General features: G+C 40.6%; 3 protein-coding genes across 16 annotated transcripts in view; 2 read left to right on the top strand and 1 right to left on the bottom strand.

Moving 5' to 3' along the window:
* Positions 1-1378, top strand: part of usp47 (ubiquitin specific peptidase 47) — a 26890-nt gene extending 25512 nt beyond the window's left edge. For all 8 annotated transcript variants that reach the window (XM_014175294.3, XM_014175293.3, XM_014175292.3 and 5 more), the window contains one exon: positions 1-1378. This exon is cut by the window's left edge and continues 196 nt beyond it. The gene's annotated coding sequence lies outside the window, so the exon portion shown is untranslated.
* A 120-nt stretch (positions 1379-1498) lies between these two features.
* On the bottom strand, positions 1499-6345 carry dkk3a (dickkopf WNT signaling pathway inhibitor 3a). Its single transcript, XM_014175296.3, has 7 exons — positions 6062-6345; positions 5585-5710; positions 5307-5387; positions 3959-4051; positions 3043-3187; positions 2466-2622; positions 1499-2293 (listed from the first exon to the last, which is right to left on the bottom strand). Exons 1-7 carry the CDS (start codon positions 6266-6268, stop codon positions 2206-2208), a joined length of 897 nt encoding a protein of 298 aa, XP_014030771.1. The 5' UTR covers positions 6269-6345; the 3' UTR covers positions 1499-2205.
* Positions 6346-7821: 1476 nt separating this feature from the next.
* Positions 7822-17149, top strand: part of mical2a (microtubule associated monooxygenase, calponin and LIM domain containing 2a) — a 45943-nt gene continuing 36615 nt past the window's right edge. For all 7 annotated transcript variants that reach the window (XM_014175310.3, XM_045708211.2, XM_014175303.3 and 4 more), the window contains exon 1: positions 7822-7988. The gene's annotated coding sequence lies outside the window, so the exon portion shown is untranslated. The remainder of the gene's footprint in view (positions 7989-17149) is intronic.

Here is a 17149-nt window from a genome sequence, read left to right as displayed (position 1 = left end):
AGTTAGCTGCCTGCCTGCCTGCCGCAGTGTAGCTTGGCCCGGCCAGGGGACCCTGTCTGGCGTGGGGCCCCACGTTGACTCGACGACGTCACCAGAGCAGTGCGGCTCACACGCCCTCTTTCGTCCTCCCATCTGAGCTCCAGGGGAAAGAGTGGCTCAGAAATCATATTGTGCACTATAGTTTATTGTACTGTGAAGTTTAAAGGGAAGTGCAAAAGCTATTCAATAAAAAAACTAAAATACCATACAGACAAATCAATTTAATGGAAATGTTCCAGATATGGGTGCACGATCAGAGTAGAGCTGTGTAGCCAGAGGGAAAGAAATGTCTGTCTGTTTCCTCTCCTCTCTCTTCTGCGCGACACTTTATCTCCTCATCTCTCTCTAGCACTTGGTTTCTCGCTCTCCCTCTGTTAGGCAGACTAGCAAGAGACTACCTGACCCATCTGTGAACATGTACCTGGTTCAAATTCTCCACATTTGATATTTCACCAGGCTAGAGCGATGCTCGTCCCACCCACCCACTTTAGAGACTGAGTATAAAGCCAAGAGTATCTACGACAACAAACTCACTTTCAGTCTTCTTCCAGTTATTTGTCTTCTTTAATTCAAACTGCAGTTTATCATCCTTGGCAAATTGATTCCTTAGTTCACACTCAACATTTGAATGACCTCTTTCTTCTCTGATTCTATACAGTGGTCATTTTTTAAATTTGCTGACGTTTCTGCTGTTTTCCCACAATGTCACAGTGTGCATCACTGTGGAAACTCCTCTTACTGCTGCTCCACCCCCTACGCTTTATAGGAGCTCAGCCTCTGTCATTTCCTCCTGATTCACTGATACGTGTTAGTCTTCCAATTACCAAGGAAATGGCAACTAGACCACCAAGTAGACTACGTTAAGGCGCTTATTATTTTGTTCAATGTAAATTATTTTGATGTTATTGTGAGCGACCTCTGGCACACATTAAAACATTTTGTCTGTTTAACCTTATGTTAATTTAGAAACCTGTTTATTTCCTCTGTCGTTTTTATTTCTGCACGATGTGAGTGGTGTGCGTGTCTGTCGAGGCCACGTGCATGCTGATTGCTTGAGGGGCGGGAGCCCTCAGTGGTTTTGGGAGATGGTTGGGTGGTGGTTGTGGCAATATATACCTGCTGCTGCTTCTCATAGACTGAGACCAGAGGGCATAGACCCTACTGGACCAGCTGACTGGGTCTCCACACTGCAGGACCCAGCAGAGCTCTTCTGGGCTTCTAATGCTGCCTGCCACAAGCTGTTCACAGTAGAAATGCCAATAAAATAATTTGTTTCTTTGTTTTGAGGTTTAAATCGTGTGTGATTTTAGAATGATATTAAAATGTTTTTTTTTCATAACTGCAGTATTCTGTTATTGTAAATTAAGTATTTTGAATCCCCACTTTACCAATGCTGCATTTATATGTATTGAACATGGTATACATATAAGAATATTTACATCTCAAGAATAGACATCTACATTTTCAAAGCCTTTTATTTTCTTATGAGCAACAGTTGTGCAAGCTGCATGTGTCTGGGTTATAGTTTCCATTACCAAGTTGTGAGCATGATGAGCCGACCCACCATATTTTCTGTCAAAGTGCTCCATATATTCAGAAATTTCATCTGTCCTTGTTTAAACCACTATTTAACACAAAATCCAGGACTAAGCAAGCTACTTCACATGTATACAGTGCATTATGTTTATTCTTTCTTCATCCCTAACTTGACTTAATTCCTTTGAGCAAAGTGCCTCAATGGTGCATCTCCAGCAAACTCTCCATCCTGAGGGTAGGCACGTAAGTGAGACATCAGAGAGCAGGATGTATGTTTAAGTACATATTTGTTAAAACACAAACTCTTATTGCGGTATTGGAGTGTAGTCATCATACACACTACCTTTGAACAGCGTGAACGTCTAGGAATTGGAATTTCCCAAAAATGTAAATTCCATCTAATACATACATGGTGTTATGCACTATGCAACATCTAGAGCTTTGGTTAACTTCGAGCAGGTAGAAAAAACTGCAATGGCTTGAATAAACAATGACAAGCTTATAGATGGAAGAATTTTACATGTAAGCCTTGTGAGACGGTAAGCAACTTCATTTTCTAGGCTGAAATCACTGGAGACCCCTCTATCTGATTGTCTATGGGCCTGAAAAGGTTGAGCTGCATGGCTACTCCTAGACAATATAGTCAATTTCTGAATAAAGTGTGTCTGTCAGGTCCTCTTCACTTGAGTTCTGTCTTTTCAGACACAGGGAGCCTCGTCTGTCAAAGAGATGAGGAAATATCAATTTGTAGCATCATACTGGGTCAACAGCATTTTGAGTGATAGCTATGGCTTTTGCCTGCCAAGTGTTTTTGCAAAAAAATGTCATGACTTATGCCTTAATTTCAATTGAATATAAATGTTGCGGGTTTGCAGCACATAGACTCTTACCCGAGATGTTGGCACTGGAGGTCCCCAGCACAGGGGCAGTGTTCCCTTGGTCCCTGGCCCTCTATGTCCCAGGACAGCAGCTCCGTAAGGTGGTTGGAGGAGCCATGACAGCGCTCACGTTCTATTGGCTTGGCCGTGCACACCGGGAGCAGCAGGGCTGACCACAAGGTAAGGGGAGAGAGATGGGTAGTGACAAAGGTAAGTGACATTACTACAGAAACTTTAATACAGGAGTACCGTATATGGACAGTGCTTGGAGGGGAAAGCAGGTTATGGGTTTTCACATGATCACTTCAATGATCTGAAACTTCAATGCACCCTGCTTCACTTCACTTCGTGACTATCATAATTGGCTAGGGACAATTACATTGAGAACAGACTTTGTGGTATAGCAATTTGAAGCCTCCCTTTTTTGGATGTCAAAGAAATCCCTGTAGGTTTTTATCTGGCTCAGTCAAAGCCAAATGAAAGGAGCCCATTTCGCTCCCCACAGATGATGTTAATTTCATGTAGAATGACTCATGGTGTATAATTTAGCAGAGGAATTATGTTCTGTGTGTGGCCTTGTGGCCTGTACCTTTATGGAAAGCACAGCAGAGGTCTGGGCTGCAGTCGTTCTGGAATTGGCAGATGCTGCCAGCTTCCCCCTTAGTGGCGTTCTGGCTGCACTGGCCCCACACACACAGCTGTCCTGTACAGCACTCCTCATTCTTTTTGCATGGCTGGAACACACACACACAGTGATAAACTGTTAGATGACATGCATGGCATCATATAAGCCCCATGGTCATGGAATGGCATGACCGGTCTCGTGTAACTCTCATAAGCTCTCTAGGTGCAGCAAATTCCTGCTACTTGTGCAATCTGAACCAATATTGGGATCTAATTAATAGTGTGCTGCTTGACATATGACTGTGTTTTTCTGTGCAGGATATTAACACAGGCCTTATCAACGAGGAATAACTATTCTCAGCATACCTTTGACTTTGAATGCAAGCCAGTATCTACAGTATTATGTGGATGGATTTTCACTCTGCCCTGCCAAAAACATTGGTCTTAAATTCAATTAAATTGCTTGTGTCTGTAGAGTATCCTCTCTTATTACCTCTCATCCTGCTCCTCTCTTTGTCCTCAGAGAGAGAGGTGGAGCTCTTATTCAGTCAGACACATGCTTTGATACGCAGCCAAGAGGAGAGAAGCGCTCCCCCATGATACACTCCAGTTACACTTGTGGCAACACTGCAATGCAGTAACAATGCAGAAGCAGCTGCATCATATTGTTTAAGCAATCTGCTGCTCTGTGATTGCTGCATGTGTGCACTAAGGCACTGTTACAAAAACTGGAGATGGTCTGATGTAGTACGTAATAGGAACTAGGAAGGAGTCAAAGTCCCCTGGGAAATATAGGTCTGCATAAATACATTCTAGATGGGTTCAGTGTCAGGGTTTGTAAAATGTGTGTGGCACTGTTAATAACCATGAAATGGACCTACCACGTCGAGGGCTTTGCAGGTTAGACACTTGGATCGGTGCGTCTCATACCGGCAATATTTCCCCTTCTCACAGTCCTCATCAATGATACACTCCTAGGGAAGAGGGGACATTCAAGACACACCCTCTTTCACAGACAAACCTGCAGAGGGTTGCTGTATGTTACCAAAGCCGCCCAGATTGTACTGGAAGAATTGGCTAAATCACACATGGTAGTCTTGAAGAGAAATTCAGAGGTTGTAGCCATGTACTATTGCAAACTTCTTTACAAAAGTTACTTTAAAATAACTTCAAAGTACATTTTTGAGGATGTGATACGTTGTTGCACGATCTCCTCCAATATTTATCTGTGCCTAAAGTGACCTGAATAAAATGGGCCCGCTGGTGAAACTGGGACAATGGGCTACTTGTCCCAAAATGTTAAAGTAAACATCCAATTCCCTCTCACTTGTCTCTCTACCACATATCCTAAGGAAATGACTGTCAGGAAAAGCACGCTCTGAGACTGTCTATTATTTCAACTAAATATTATAACCTGTAACTGCAATAAAGAAAATGCATGTTTAATGTACATGGTGTTACGAATATGACTACACACAATGTTTACCAAAAGCACCCGAATCAAATGATAGACATTTCACAGTTATTGTTCAAAACTATCCAGCTAGATATTGTGACTAAAACCCCCAAAACAATTAAAATCCCCTCAGACTTTGGCTGATAAGATTGAGCACTTCTTGCACTGTGTCCTGGTCAGAGGCCTGTTATAGCAGTAATCTAGTGTCTGTCTCCAAAGACCTTCTGTATACTAGTCAAAGACATGCACTCACGCACACATCTGGCTTTATTGATCTGTTTGATTATTTTGCTATTATCTTGCCTGATCAGCAGCCTCATCAGGGCTGAGACGTGGCTGCCATATATAATTAATGTACAGACAGGATGCAGCTCTGAAAAGAGCTCATCAACCAGCCACCATCCTGTCACTCTGCCTGGATAAGACGTAGCTTTAGCCTGGCTTATGGAGAATGAGACAGCACAGTTGAGACTGGAGAGGCGTACAGAGCATGGGGAAAGTGAAATGAGACGCCCAAACATGACAGCAGCTGTGGCCGCATGCAGAGCAGCACAGAAAGAGGAAACACAGCCCATGACTTGATGAATCTTTCATGAATTGTGACTTGCATTAAGGATGGAATTGTTTTCATCTTATGCCCCCTGTCTTTATTAAACACAAAACACCAGTTAGAGTTGTAGTGTTCCAGTTATTGTGGATAATATATGTTTTTTTTTTATTTTTTATCTGTTGTAAATCATGGAGGGAAATTCCAAAGATTGCTGCTCACTCACATGATTAATATTATTTTCCTTGCCACTGGACTGGATAATTGTTCTGGTGATATGGGTCTCTCCTGTTCTGTTGTCTGTCTCCTAAAGAAAGAGAGACACATTTCCAGTTAGGATCACTTCTGTAGGAATTCTGCAATTTTGCTTTCAGTCTTCATAACAAATGTGGGATGCCAAAATAATACTACCATACAGTATTACAATTCATAATAGCATTTCAGCATCCTAGTTTTTAGTGGAATACAAGATAATAATACATTTGCGTATGACTACTACTGTACCTTGTGTACTGTCTCTATGGTGTGAATGGATTGGTTTTCAACCACACTCTCAGAAGTGCTTTCCTTGTGATCATTTGAGGGAAGGTTATTGGGATGCAAGCTGGACTTTGCACTCTCATTGTCCATCTAAAGAGGTTTGATGCAAAAGATAAATGTTGCATTGAGGTCACCACTGTTTTTTTTTACACATTGTGCATGTTAAGATTGACTTAGACTCATCTCAACCCACATGGGCAACTGTTTTAATAAGTGTAATAAAGATGTATGTCTCAAATTAAACTTGTGCTTGCTTTAACAAAAAAGTTTCAGATCACCTAAAATGATATAATAATAGTGTACTGCACTATTATCTGTTGCATTTTACATAACATTAAAAATCATACAAATGAAAGGGGTGCTATGGGACATAATAGGCTCATTTATTTTGTATCAAAGCTCTGCAAATATACATCTGAGTAGATCTAACCATTAACCGACCTGGTGCACCGCCTCCTCCAGTTTATTATGCGTGTCCTCCGTCAGTTGCTCTACCTCCTCAAACATGTCGTTTAATGTCGTGTGTCCTTGTGCCATATTATCCCCAATGATCTGGTTGATGTCCAAATCCACGGGCCTGGCAGATTCAGGAAGGAGGATGCCATGGATAGACGTTAGGCTCAGGGTTAGAAGAGAAAGATACAACATCCTTGCTGCTGCGCGAAAAGGCACCAGAATGAATTAGGTTCTTTGGTCGTCGCCTCTGCGCATTGGGTGTGTGCGGTGATGCAGCTGCTGGGGCACTCTGTCGGGAGGGGGGAGGGGGGGAGACTATATTGCCTTATGCGTGTATTTATATTTTGAGAAAGATGTAGTTTATTTTGCCCCAAGTTATACTACGAATGTAGGCTATAGCCTAATTGACAGGTGCAAGCCAAGGTGGTACGTTTTCGATGCTCATACCTTTCACAGTGGCGCCAGTGGCGAGCTTATTCTGGGCCAGCCGCAGCAGGCTGTGGGAGGATGCGGCCAATGAAGGAGGGACCGTGGCACCCCGCAATGAGCAGACTTGCCTAGAGCCTTTGTTGACGTTGGAACATCTAATGAGACCACCCTCAGTGTTGACAACGACTCTTTATTTTGTCTCTTCAATTAGAAGTTTATAATTGACTTGTTATTATGTTTCCCAATCATTAGGCCTATTTACAATGTATTAAAGTTGTGATAATTAGCTACACAGGACTAGAGTCTGCTGTGACTGTATGTAAACGTGGATGCGTGATATGGCTCCGTCGCATGTTTTCTCCCATTTACCACTAGATGGCCTCATTTGCATGGAAAATATTTTCAGTAGCCTAGTCTGAACCACTGCGGAGTAGCCTAGTTTATAGGTGTATGGCTATGAAACCATTACTGCTAGACGTTTGCGTTAAACGCCCACCCGCCACTGCGAGCAACCGCCAGACTAAGTAACCATCGTATGTAACCATACCAAACATAAACATATTATGCTCATTTGAGTGTCCTGGATTTAGCTTTACTATGTTAAATCTAGTCTGAGACCAGGCTGTTTAGAGAGGTCACTCCTTGGTATGAGGGCCTTGTGATGACACGGGGGCAGAGAGCTGTCACGGTGATTATCTGACCATGTCATCGCCATCATCTGAACATGTCGTTTTATGTCATTGAAGAAACAGTCAATAGTTTGAAAGCAGTCCAATTTTACTCACTGCGTTACTGATTGCCAAATGTAGCCTATTAGAGGATACATACATTTAGCGTAATTTGACTCATGTTCTTTGTTTTGTTTGTTTGTTCTTGAAACATTATACTGGACACTACACTGAACCGCTGGATATTATTTTTTTGCTAGAGCCTGTGCACGTGCCTCTATCATTTGCTGAGTGCAATTTGCGCCTCAAAATGTATTCGAATTATTAAAATGATATGCATCATGATTTAGGCTATATGCTGAGATTCCATTTGGTTAATTTATTTGTAGCTTAATTAGCAAAAGACCCATTAAACTGAAATACATCTTTATTCTCCATAAAATAATCAGAGTATACTACTATCTATGCTGTCATTTTTTTTGCACTGTGGCTACATGTACATTATTTGCGTCTAAAGTTGTAATGACGCCTTTATCATTTAAATTTCGAGCACAGTGTATCAGAAGTTACCATTGGGTCTTGTAATCTCCAGCACCGCCCTCATGCAACAGACGGGAGGTACTATAGTGAGACAGTAATTTAGCCCAGTAGTAGTTCAGAGTGAGTGTCTGGAAGAGACGCACCGACACATGTAGCCAGCGCAAATTCTATTAGATACATTTTCTCTGACCGGTCATTGAGGTTTTGAATATCCTTCTTCAATGAACTGCCAAGACTGGACCAGTTGATTTATTTTTTCTAATCTGTAAACTAAAGTAAGTCACACTTCCAATTACGCATGTTTCACAAATCAGTGACCGCTGGGCAGATGTCTAGGAAATTGAGCAACATGACAGTTAAGTCTGAACACTGTGACATAGTTCATTCAAGGTTGTAAAATCGAACCTTATCTGAGGAATTGATTTTGTTTCTCACTGTGGGATTTGTACACGTTTTTTTGCCTTAGTATTCAAATAAATACATTCTGATAGGATTAGATACAGATTCCTGTACATACAGTAAGAGCCTGTGTGTCTGAACTGGACAATAAAACATCTAGTTTGTCTCCATACTCTGATAAAATAGCTCTGTGTGTTCAACCATTAAAATAATGATGAATGTGTCTCCACCATAATCCAGGTTTAAAAGCCTTTATGCTTGATGTGTCTGGCTGAGTTTTACAATGGTATAGGCTACTACCATGGCATGGTATTATCTTTAAAGTTACATTGAGTTACATTACGAGAGAGACAGTAAATTACTAACACTGTACTACTAGTTTGATTAGTGTGATTGTCACCAGAGATAAGTGACTATTGAAGACTAAAGGATCATTTGAGTATCCAGGCTGGAACTTTTCTCACATCTTCTCCGATATATGCACGTGAGAAATGTTCCAGCCTGAATACTCAGAGATAATAGTTTAGTCTTCAATCATAACTTCTCAGGTGAGACTATGTTTATGCCAAATTAGAATTGGTCACAATTTTGGATTAATTTGTCAATTCAAATCAAGCTTTATTTATATAGCACATTTCAGACATGAATGCGACACAATGTGCTTCACAGGAAAAAAACATAAAGAATTATGAAAATAAAAACCTAAATATTTACTACACAACAAACATAATAGGATAAAAAACAAAAGAATAACAATACAAACCAAAAGACTAAAAAAGCACCCTAAGGAAAAGCTAAGCTAAAAAGGTGTGTATTAAGATCTCTTTTAAATATGTTCAGTTTCGGCTCCCCTCAGGTTCTCTGGCAGGCTATGCCTTTACGCTTGATGTACAGTTGAAGTCGGAAGTTTACATACACTTAGGTTGGAGTCATTAAAACTCGTTTTTCAATCACTCAACAAATTTGTTGTTAACAAATTTTGGAGTCATTAAAACTCGTTTTTCAACCACTCCACAAATTTATTTTTAAGAAATTAAAGATTTGGCAAGTAGGTTAGGACATCTACTTTGTGTATTACATAAGTCATTTTTACAACAGTTGACTGTGCCTTTAAACAACTTGGAAAATTCCAGAAAATGATGTCATGGCTTTAGAAGCTTCTGATAGGCTAATTGACATCATTTGGGTCAGTTGGCGATGTACCTGTGGATGTATTTCAAGGCCTACCTTCAAACTCAGTGCCTCTTTGCTTGACATCATGGTAAAATAAAAAGAAATCAGCCAATACCTCAGAAAAGAAATTGTAGACCTCCACAAGTCTGGTTCATCCTTGGGAGCAATTTCCAAATGCCTGAAGGTACCACGTTCATCTGTACAAACAATAGTACGCAAGTATAAACACCATGGGACCACGCAGCCGTCATACTGCTCAGGAAGGAGACGCTTTCTGTTTCCTAGAGATGAACGTACTTTGGTGCGAAAAGTGCAAATCAATCCCAGAACAACAGCAAAGGACCTTGTGAAGATGCTGGAGGAAACAGGTACAAAAGTATCTATATCCACAGTAAAACGAGTCCTATATCGACATAACCTGAAAGGCCGCTTTGAAGCCACTGCTCCAAAACCGCCATAAAAAAGCCAGACTACGGTTTGCAACTGCACATGGGACAAAGATCGTACTTTTTGGAGAAATGTCCTCTGGTCTGATGAAACACAAATAGAACTGTTTGGTCATAATGACCATCATTATGTTTGGAGGACAAAGGGGCAGGCTTGCAAGCCGAACAACCCCATCCCAACCGTGAAGCACGGGGGTGGCAGCATCATGTTGTGGGGGTGCTTTGCTCTAGGAGGGACTGGTGCACTTTACAAAATAGATGGCATCATGAGGGAGGAAATTTATGTGGATATATTGAAGCAACATCTCAAGACATCAGTCAGGAAGTTAAAGCTTGGTCACAAATGGGTCTTCCAAATGGACAATGACCTCAAGCATACTTCCAAAGTTGTGGCAAAATGGCTTAAGGACAACAAAGTCAAGGTATTGGAGTGGCCATCACAAACCCCTGACCTCAATCCTATTTGTGGGCAGAACTGAAAAATTGTGTGCGAGCAAGCAGGCCTACAAACCTGACTCCGTTACACCAGCTCAGTCAGGAGGAATGGGCCAAAATTCACCCAACTTATTGTGGGAAGCTTGTGGAAGGCTACCCAAAACGTTTGACCGAAGTTAAACAATTTCAAGGCAATGTTACCAAATACTAATTGAGTGTATGTAAACTTCTGACCCACTGGGAATGTGATGAAATAAATAAAATCTGAAATAAATCATTCTCTCTACTATTATTCTGATATTTCACATTCTTAAAATAAAGTGGTGATCCTAACTGACCTAAAACACAGAATTTTTACTAGGATTAAATGTCAGGAATTTTGAAAAACTGAGTTTAAATGTATTTGGCTAAGGTGTATGTAAACTTCCGACTTCAACTGTATATAGCTTAGTTTTACAGTGGTATAGGCTTCTACCATGGCATGGTATTTTCTTTACATTGAGTTACATTAAGAGAAAGACAATGATTAAGCAGTCATTCATTGAGGGTTCATCACCCTTTTATCTCAGGAAAACTATATTATTATTTGATTGTTTTCTTAATCATAGTATACTGTAAAGGCTCTATTATATTGTATTTATATCAACATATATTACTGTCTGCACAAGCCAGTGAGCATTTTCTCCCCCTGCAGCTCTTAGTGGTGAAATACAGAGTTACACAACTGTAAATGGCCCTTTGCGTGTCATTGGGGAGTGGGGGGCACAAATACACAGGGAGAGGAATTGTGAAACTGTCTGTCTGCTATAGCACTGCTGTTTCTGTCAGATTAATTAATGTTCCCCTTTCATAAGAATTATGGGAAGTTCTAAGCTTACCCACTAACCCGTGTTTGATTTTGAGTTTGAACTTGTGGCTTTAAATAATAAATACTGTACAGTAGGCTTTGTCCCAGGTGAGGCACATTAGCTACAGCATACAAGGTCAGATGATCACAGATCAGTTTCAGAGACATCTGTACGGTATTTAGATACAGTATATAATCTGTTATAAACACACATTTTGGATTACTGAAATCTGAATGGAATTGTCCATTTTCTTTTTGGTACTCTTGAAAGTGTACCTACAGTATGTGGTGGTATCTGTCTGATTATGTTTATCTCAAAGTCACACTAGAAAATAGGCCACTGTGAGTATCTGGCCATGAGAGAGCAGCTGTGACTCAGTGAGGACATTTTGAGAAGGCAGCAGCAATCATACAGTCGTGTAATTTTCCACCCCCTCTTGAATGAGCAATAATTTCCTGTGCATCCTGTGCCGGTTGAAAACATTGCACGCTCTTCCTCACAGTGCTGTAAGACTAAAAGTCCTGCTTTATTACTCTGCGATTCACTACCTTACTGATAGAGTATGTGTCAACATCTCAATAGACTACATTCTACATGTCTGAATCTTTCTCAGGCATTGGTTGTCCATGTGTGATTTAAATACTCTGTTCTCCCTGGATTTGAAAAACATTGCACGCTCAAACAAAGAACCCACGTTTTTTCTCCTGTCTTGCTGGAATTTCCTCAGGAATGTTCAATCTTGTTAGTATTTCTTGTGCTTAACTGAAGTTAAGGAACAGTAAAAATAATATTGTTCACTAAGATTTATACACTTGCTGTTAGCCATTGGAGTATACTCTTAGAAAAATGTGTTCTTTGGTGTGCTGTATAGAACGTTTAGGTGTTCCATGTATGAAGCAAGCGATAGAACCCTTTTTGGTTCTATATGGAACCTTTTTCCAAGACTATACAACATAGACAAATGTGATTACTTCAGAGCCAATGTTTTTGCGCAGTGTATACAACAGACATTAACAAATCAAAAGTTTATCTGTAGCGGTCCACTTCTGTCATTTTTCTTCTCTTGTTTTTATCACCATACCTATGCTATCTGGAATAACAATAAATCATCAGGTTTGACTTGCTCTCCCCAAAAGCAGATTTATAGAAAAATCACAAGGTTTTATATCAGGAGTGAATGTAGAGATGTAAAGATGCTGAAGGTTTATGGTCTCTCTCAAGACGTCACAGTTAGTCTAATTGAGGGGGTGGGTGTGTAAAGATCAAATCCACGCTGATTTATTACGTTTTAAAATGTCTGCATGAAAGTTCCCAAATGTTGTTAAAACTCAAGAGTTAGTGTGTTGCCAAAATATCTGAAATTGCCCCCCTAAGGGAGTTTCCCAAACTCAGCACGAACCTGCTGTTCTTGTAATTTAGTCAAAATTTACTTAGATGCAAATGCTGCTACCAGCCAGTCTCATCTTCTAAGTTTGTAATTAGTGGTTGTGCCGAGGATTCAGGGGCAGACTGGGACAAAAATTCAGCCCTGGAATTTTAGCCACACCAGCCCCCATCCACATAATAATTCACATTTCCCTTTGCTGCCGGATACTTTCCCTATTGTAGCAAACTGGCTCAAATTAAGATCATACATTGGTGTGTCTCTATTTTCTTCCTACCTCCACTGTACTCACCTCTGAGCTGTCTCTGCTAAGCCTCCTTTCCCACAGCACTGGTAACAGAAGACCAGGGGACCCCACTGCCTGTGCTGGGCCCAGCAGCATCCTAGTTGTGAATTAATAAACACATGTATTAGATAAAAAATAACAACAATTACTGAATAAATGCTTAATAGACGACCATTGGCCCATAATACCTTATAAAATCCTCGGAGTGCCTGGCTGTCATACATGTCCTCCCCTATCTTAAGGGTTAATTACTATTACATACAGTGCCTTCGGAAAGTATTCAGACCTCTTGACTTTTTCCACATTTTGTTACATTACAGCCTTATTCTAAAATGTATTAAGTCGTTTTTTCCCCCTCATCAATCTACACACAATACCCCATAATGACAAAGCAAAAACGGGTTTTCATTTTTTTTTTGCTAATTTATTAAAAATTAAAAATGGAAATATCACATTTACATACGTATTCAGACCCTTTACTTACTACTTTGTTGAAGCACCTTTGGCAGCGATTACAGCATCAAGTTTTCTTGGGTTTGACGCTACAAGCTTGGCACACCTGTATTTGGGGAGTTTCTCCCATTCTTCTCTGCAGATCCTCTCAAGCTCTGTCAGGTTGGATGGGGAGCATCACTGCGCAGCTATTTTCAGGTCTCTTCAGAGATGTTAGATCTGGTTCAAGTCCAGGCTCTAGCTGGGCCACTCAAGGACATTCAGAGACTTGTCCTGAAGCCACTCCTGCGTTGTCTTGGCTTTGTGCTTAGGGTCGTTGTCCTGTTGGAAGGTGAACCTTTGTCCCAATCTGAGGTCCTGAGTGCTCTGGAGCAGGTTTTCATCAAGGATCTCTCTGTACTTTTCTCCATTCATCTTTTCCTCGATCCTGACTAGTCTGGCCACTCTTACCATAAAGGCTTGATTGGTGGAGTGCTGCAGAGGTGGTTGTCCTTCTGGAAAGTTCTTCCATCTCCACAGAGGAACTATAGAGCTCTATAGAGCTCTGTCAGAGTGACCATCGGGTTCTTGGTCACTCTGGCCAAGGCCTTTCTCCCCCGATTGCTTAGTTTGACTGGGCGGCCAGCTCGAGGAAGAGTCTTGGTGGTTCCAAATGTCTTCCATTTAAGAATGATGGAGACCAATGTGTTCTTTCCAAATCATGTCCAATCAATTGAATTTAGCACAGCTACTCCAATCAAGTTGTAGAAACATCTCAAGGATGATCAATGGAAACAGGATGCACCTGAGCTCAATTTTGAGTCTCATAGCAAAGGGTCTGAATACTTATGTAAATATGGTATTTCTGTTTTTTTACATTTTTTAATACATTTTCAATATTATTTAAAAACCTTTTTTCACTTTGAAATTCTGGGGTATTGTGTGTAGATTGCTGAGGAAACGTATTTAAAATATCAATTTTAGAATAAGGCTGTAACGTAACAAAATGTAGAAAAAATCAAGGGGTCTGAATATTTTCCGAAGGCACTGTATATATTATAGAGGAGCCAAAATATTAAGAAACTGTCAGTACATCTCTACAGCCTTTTAGCGAACGAAGTAGGCTTTCCAGCCTCCAGTGGCGATGCCTATGTAATGTAATCCGACACCAGAGTCACTCGTTACTACATCTCATAAACTTATACCCACTCGCTGACTGAAGAGACTGAGATTCAGAAACATTGACAAAACAATTAAAATAAAGTATTTTATTTGACCTTTAACAGAGGATTATTTAGCAATTATTACACATTAATTCAGTGTTTCATTGTAATACATTATAACTTTAATAAAAAGCAGTAGCACAGTATTTAATGTCTTATAGATGGCTATTGGCTTATGCGTTATAAAAGCCAATCTAACAACCTTTTAGGCTATTGCAAGTTAGTGTCCGTCATATGTGTTCCCTCGAACCCCCCCTTCCCTAATTAGGCCTCCGTGTTAATTAGCCTACTATTTCATACGATATATCCCCCAAATATTAACTGGCAGCATTAGGCTACATATGTGTCTTTTGTCTGTTTTCTCCCTACCTCGACTGCGCTGTCTTCTACAGCAGAAGCTGATCCGTCGGTGCTAAGCCTAGCATCATTTCTCAGTACAGTCACACAACTCAGCAGAACCAGAATTTTTGGAGAATAAGTTTGTTAATTTCACACATTTAGCAGCGTAGGCCTCGAGGCATCACCTTTTTACAATCCATGATCTGGGCTGACTGATGACAGAGTCAGAGCGGGTGTCTTTACTGAGGTATGTTTGAGTTTGAATGTGACATTTTTTGTGACCTCAGCTCAGCCAATCAGAAATCCGGGCCGTCCCAAATGCTCCAATATATTATTGACAATAAAGAAATTGCACAAAAATCTTTCAAACCAAATCTTGACAGGCACATGGGCCGCCGGCCATGTCCGTTTTTTTTATTATTTTGTTTTGTTTTTACCAGCCAGCCCAACAAAAAGATGGTCTGGCCCATCTGGCATTTGCCAGAATTGCCAGATGGACAATTTGCCTGTGTGAGGCTTGATTTATACACAGATGTTATAGATAAAAACCGCACCAGAGCACCTGCTCTGGGGCCTCAGGTTAATCTAATTGTATAACTAGTTTTACATGAACCAAGGCTTTGGATTCAGAGCTATGTCACTCTCTCAGGGCTCACTACAGTGAAGAAGACAAATAAGCTGAAGTCAATAAAACAGCAGACAGCATTCCAAATGAGCACCGTATTCTAGCCTGACTGGTCTGTCTGTAGGCTTATTCACAATATCCCAGAGCAGAACTGTGTGCACTTTCTTCTTCCTCTTTGCATTATTTCCTTCCTAGAGCCACTCTGTGGAAGTGAGCACATGTTTCCAGGCAACAGCTCCAACACCAGGACAGAAAGAGGATGTGGGAGGTTGAGGCTCAGAAAGCAAATCACTTGAAGGATTTATGCATGGTTTAAATTGGTTGATCCTTTCAGTAGGATACCACTCTGCCAACTTAAACCACGGTCATCAGCAGGATATAAATCGGCAACTAGACTACATTAACAAGTTTCCCCTGGCTTGTACAAGCTCAGAAATCGGTCATTAAGGGAACTTAAAAGGAGTTTGACTCAGTTCTTGTGCTTTAACCTCCAACAAAGGCAGTTTCACAGTGGCAGCTCTCCATCCCTTTGATCTGGACAGGAAAATAGACACACACATATCGGATGACCCAATAACACATCAGAGCTCTGCCACATGTAGCTGGAGGCAGTGGTGGAAAAAGTATCCAATTGTCATACTTGAGTAAAGTAAACATACCTTAATAGAAAATGACTCTAGTAAAAATGAAAGTCACCCAGTAAAATACTACTTGAGTAAAAATATATTTAAGTATTAAAAGTAAATGTAATTGCTAAAATATACTTAAGTATCAAAAGTAAAAGTATAAATAATTTCAAATACCTTACATAAATTCCTTCATGTTTTTAGACAGGGGCATAATCCAACACTCAGACATAATTTACAATACAGAGCATGAGGGGCGGCAGGTAGCCTAGTTGTTAGAGCGTTGGGCCAGTAACCTGAAGGTTGCTCGATCAAATCCCCGACCTGACAAGGTAAGAATCTGTTGTTCTGCCCCTGAACGAGGCAGGGGCAGTCCTAGTCCTAGGCTGTCATTGTAAATAACAATTTGTTCTTAACTGACTTGCCTGGTTAATAAAATAAATGTGTGTTTAGTGAGTCTGCCAGATCAGAGGCAGTAGGGATGTTCTCTTGATAAGTACATGAATTGGACCAATTGCCTGTCCTGCTAAGCATTCAAAATGTAACAAGTACTTGTATGGAGTAAGAAGTACATTGTTTTCTTTAGGAATGTAGAGAAGTAAAAGTAAAAGTTGTCAAAAATATACAGATACCCCCAAAAACTACTTAACGAGTACTTTAAAGTATTTTTACATAAGTACTTTACACCACTTGCTGGAGGCATATCATGACTTTCTTTACCCTCAAATTACTGTAAGGGTTAAAGTAGAATTGTGTTTACAGAGCAACAACCCCGCTAAGCACTCCATCATTGTGTCTATGATCACAATAAATGGTCACCAAATGTCATGGACAGAGTCCAGCAGTCCTTTTTTCTGAAGAGTGGCACAGATCCTTCAGGTCTGATGGAGATGTTCTCTTTGTGGTCAGCAACACAGTGTATTTATGTTTGTAGAGTGGTCTTATGCAGATGTCAGGCTATCCTCCAGGACATGTGCTGTTTTCCTCTGGAACATGACACCTGTCTATTCTGAGCATGACTTCCCTGAAAGCTGCCTTACCGGCTCCACTATTCCTTCCCTGTGGTTATACAGTGTCATATAAACCTCTCGGTACCATTCTGAAATATGGAACAGGATCTCTGGATCCAATCGCTTCTGCTGACTGAATGTCTGTCTGACTGTCTGGGGGAATGTCAGTTACCAAAAAATCTGCCTTGTGCAGTCACTTCTCACCGTAAG

This window comes from Salmo salar, chromosome 26 (assembly GCF_965601325.2).
Source record: "Salmo salar chromosome 26, fSalSal1, whole genome shotgun sequence".
NCBI lineage: Eukaryota > Metazoa > Chordata > Actinopteri > Salmoniformes > Salmonidae > Salmo > Salmo salar.
Note: the sequence above shows the minus strand (reverse complement) of the source record. Positions and strands in the feature narration are given on the sequence as shown.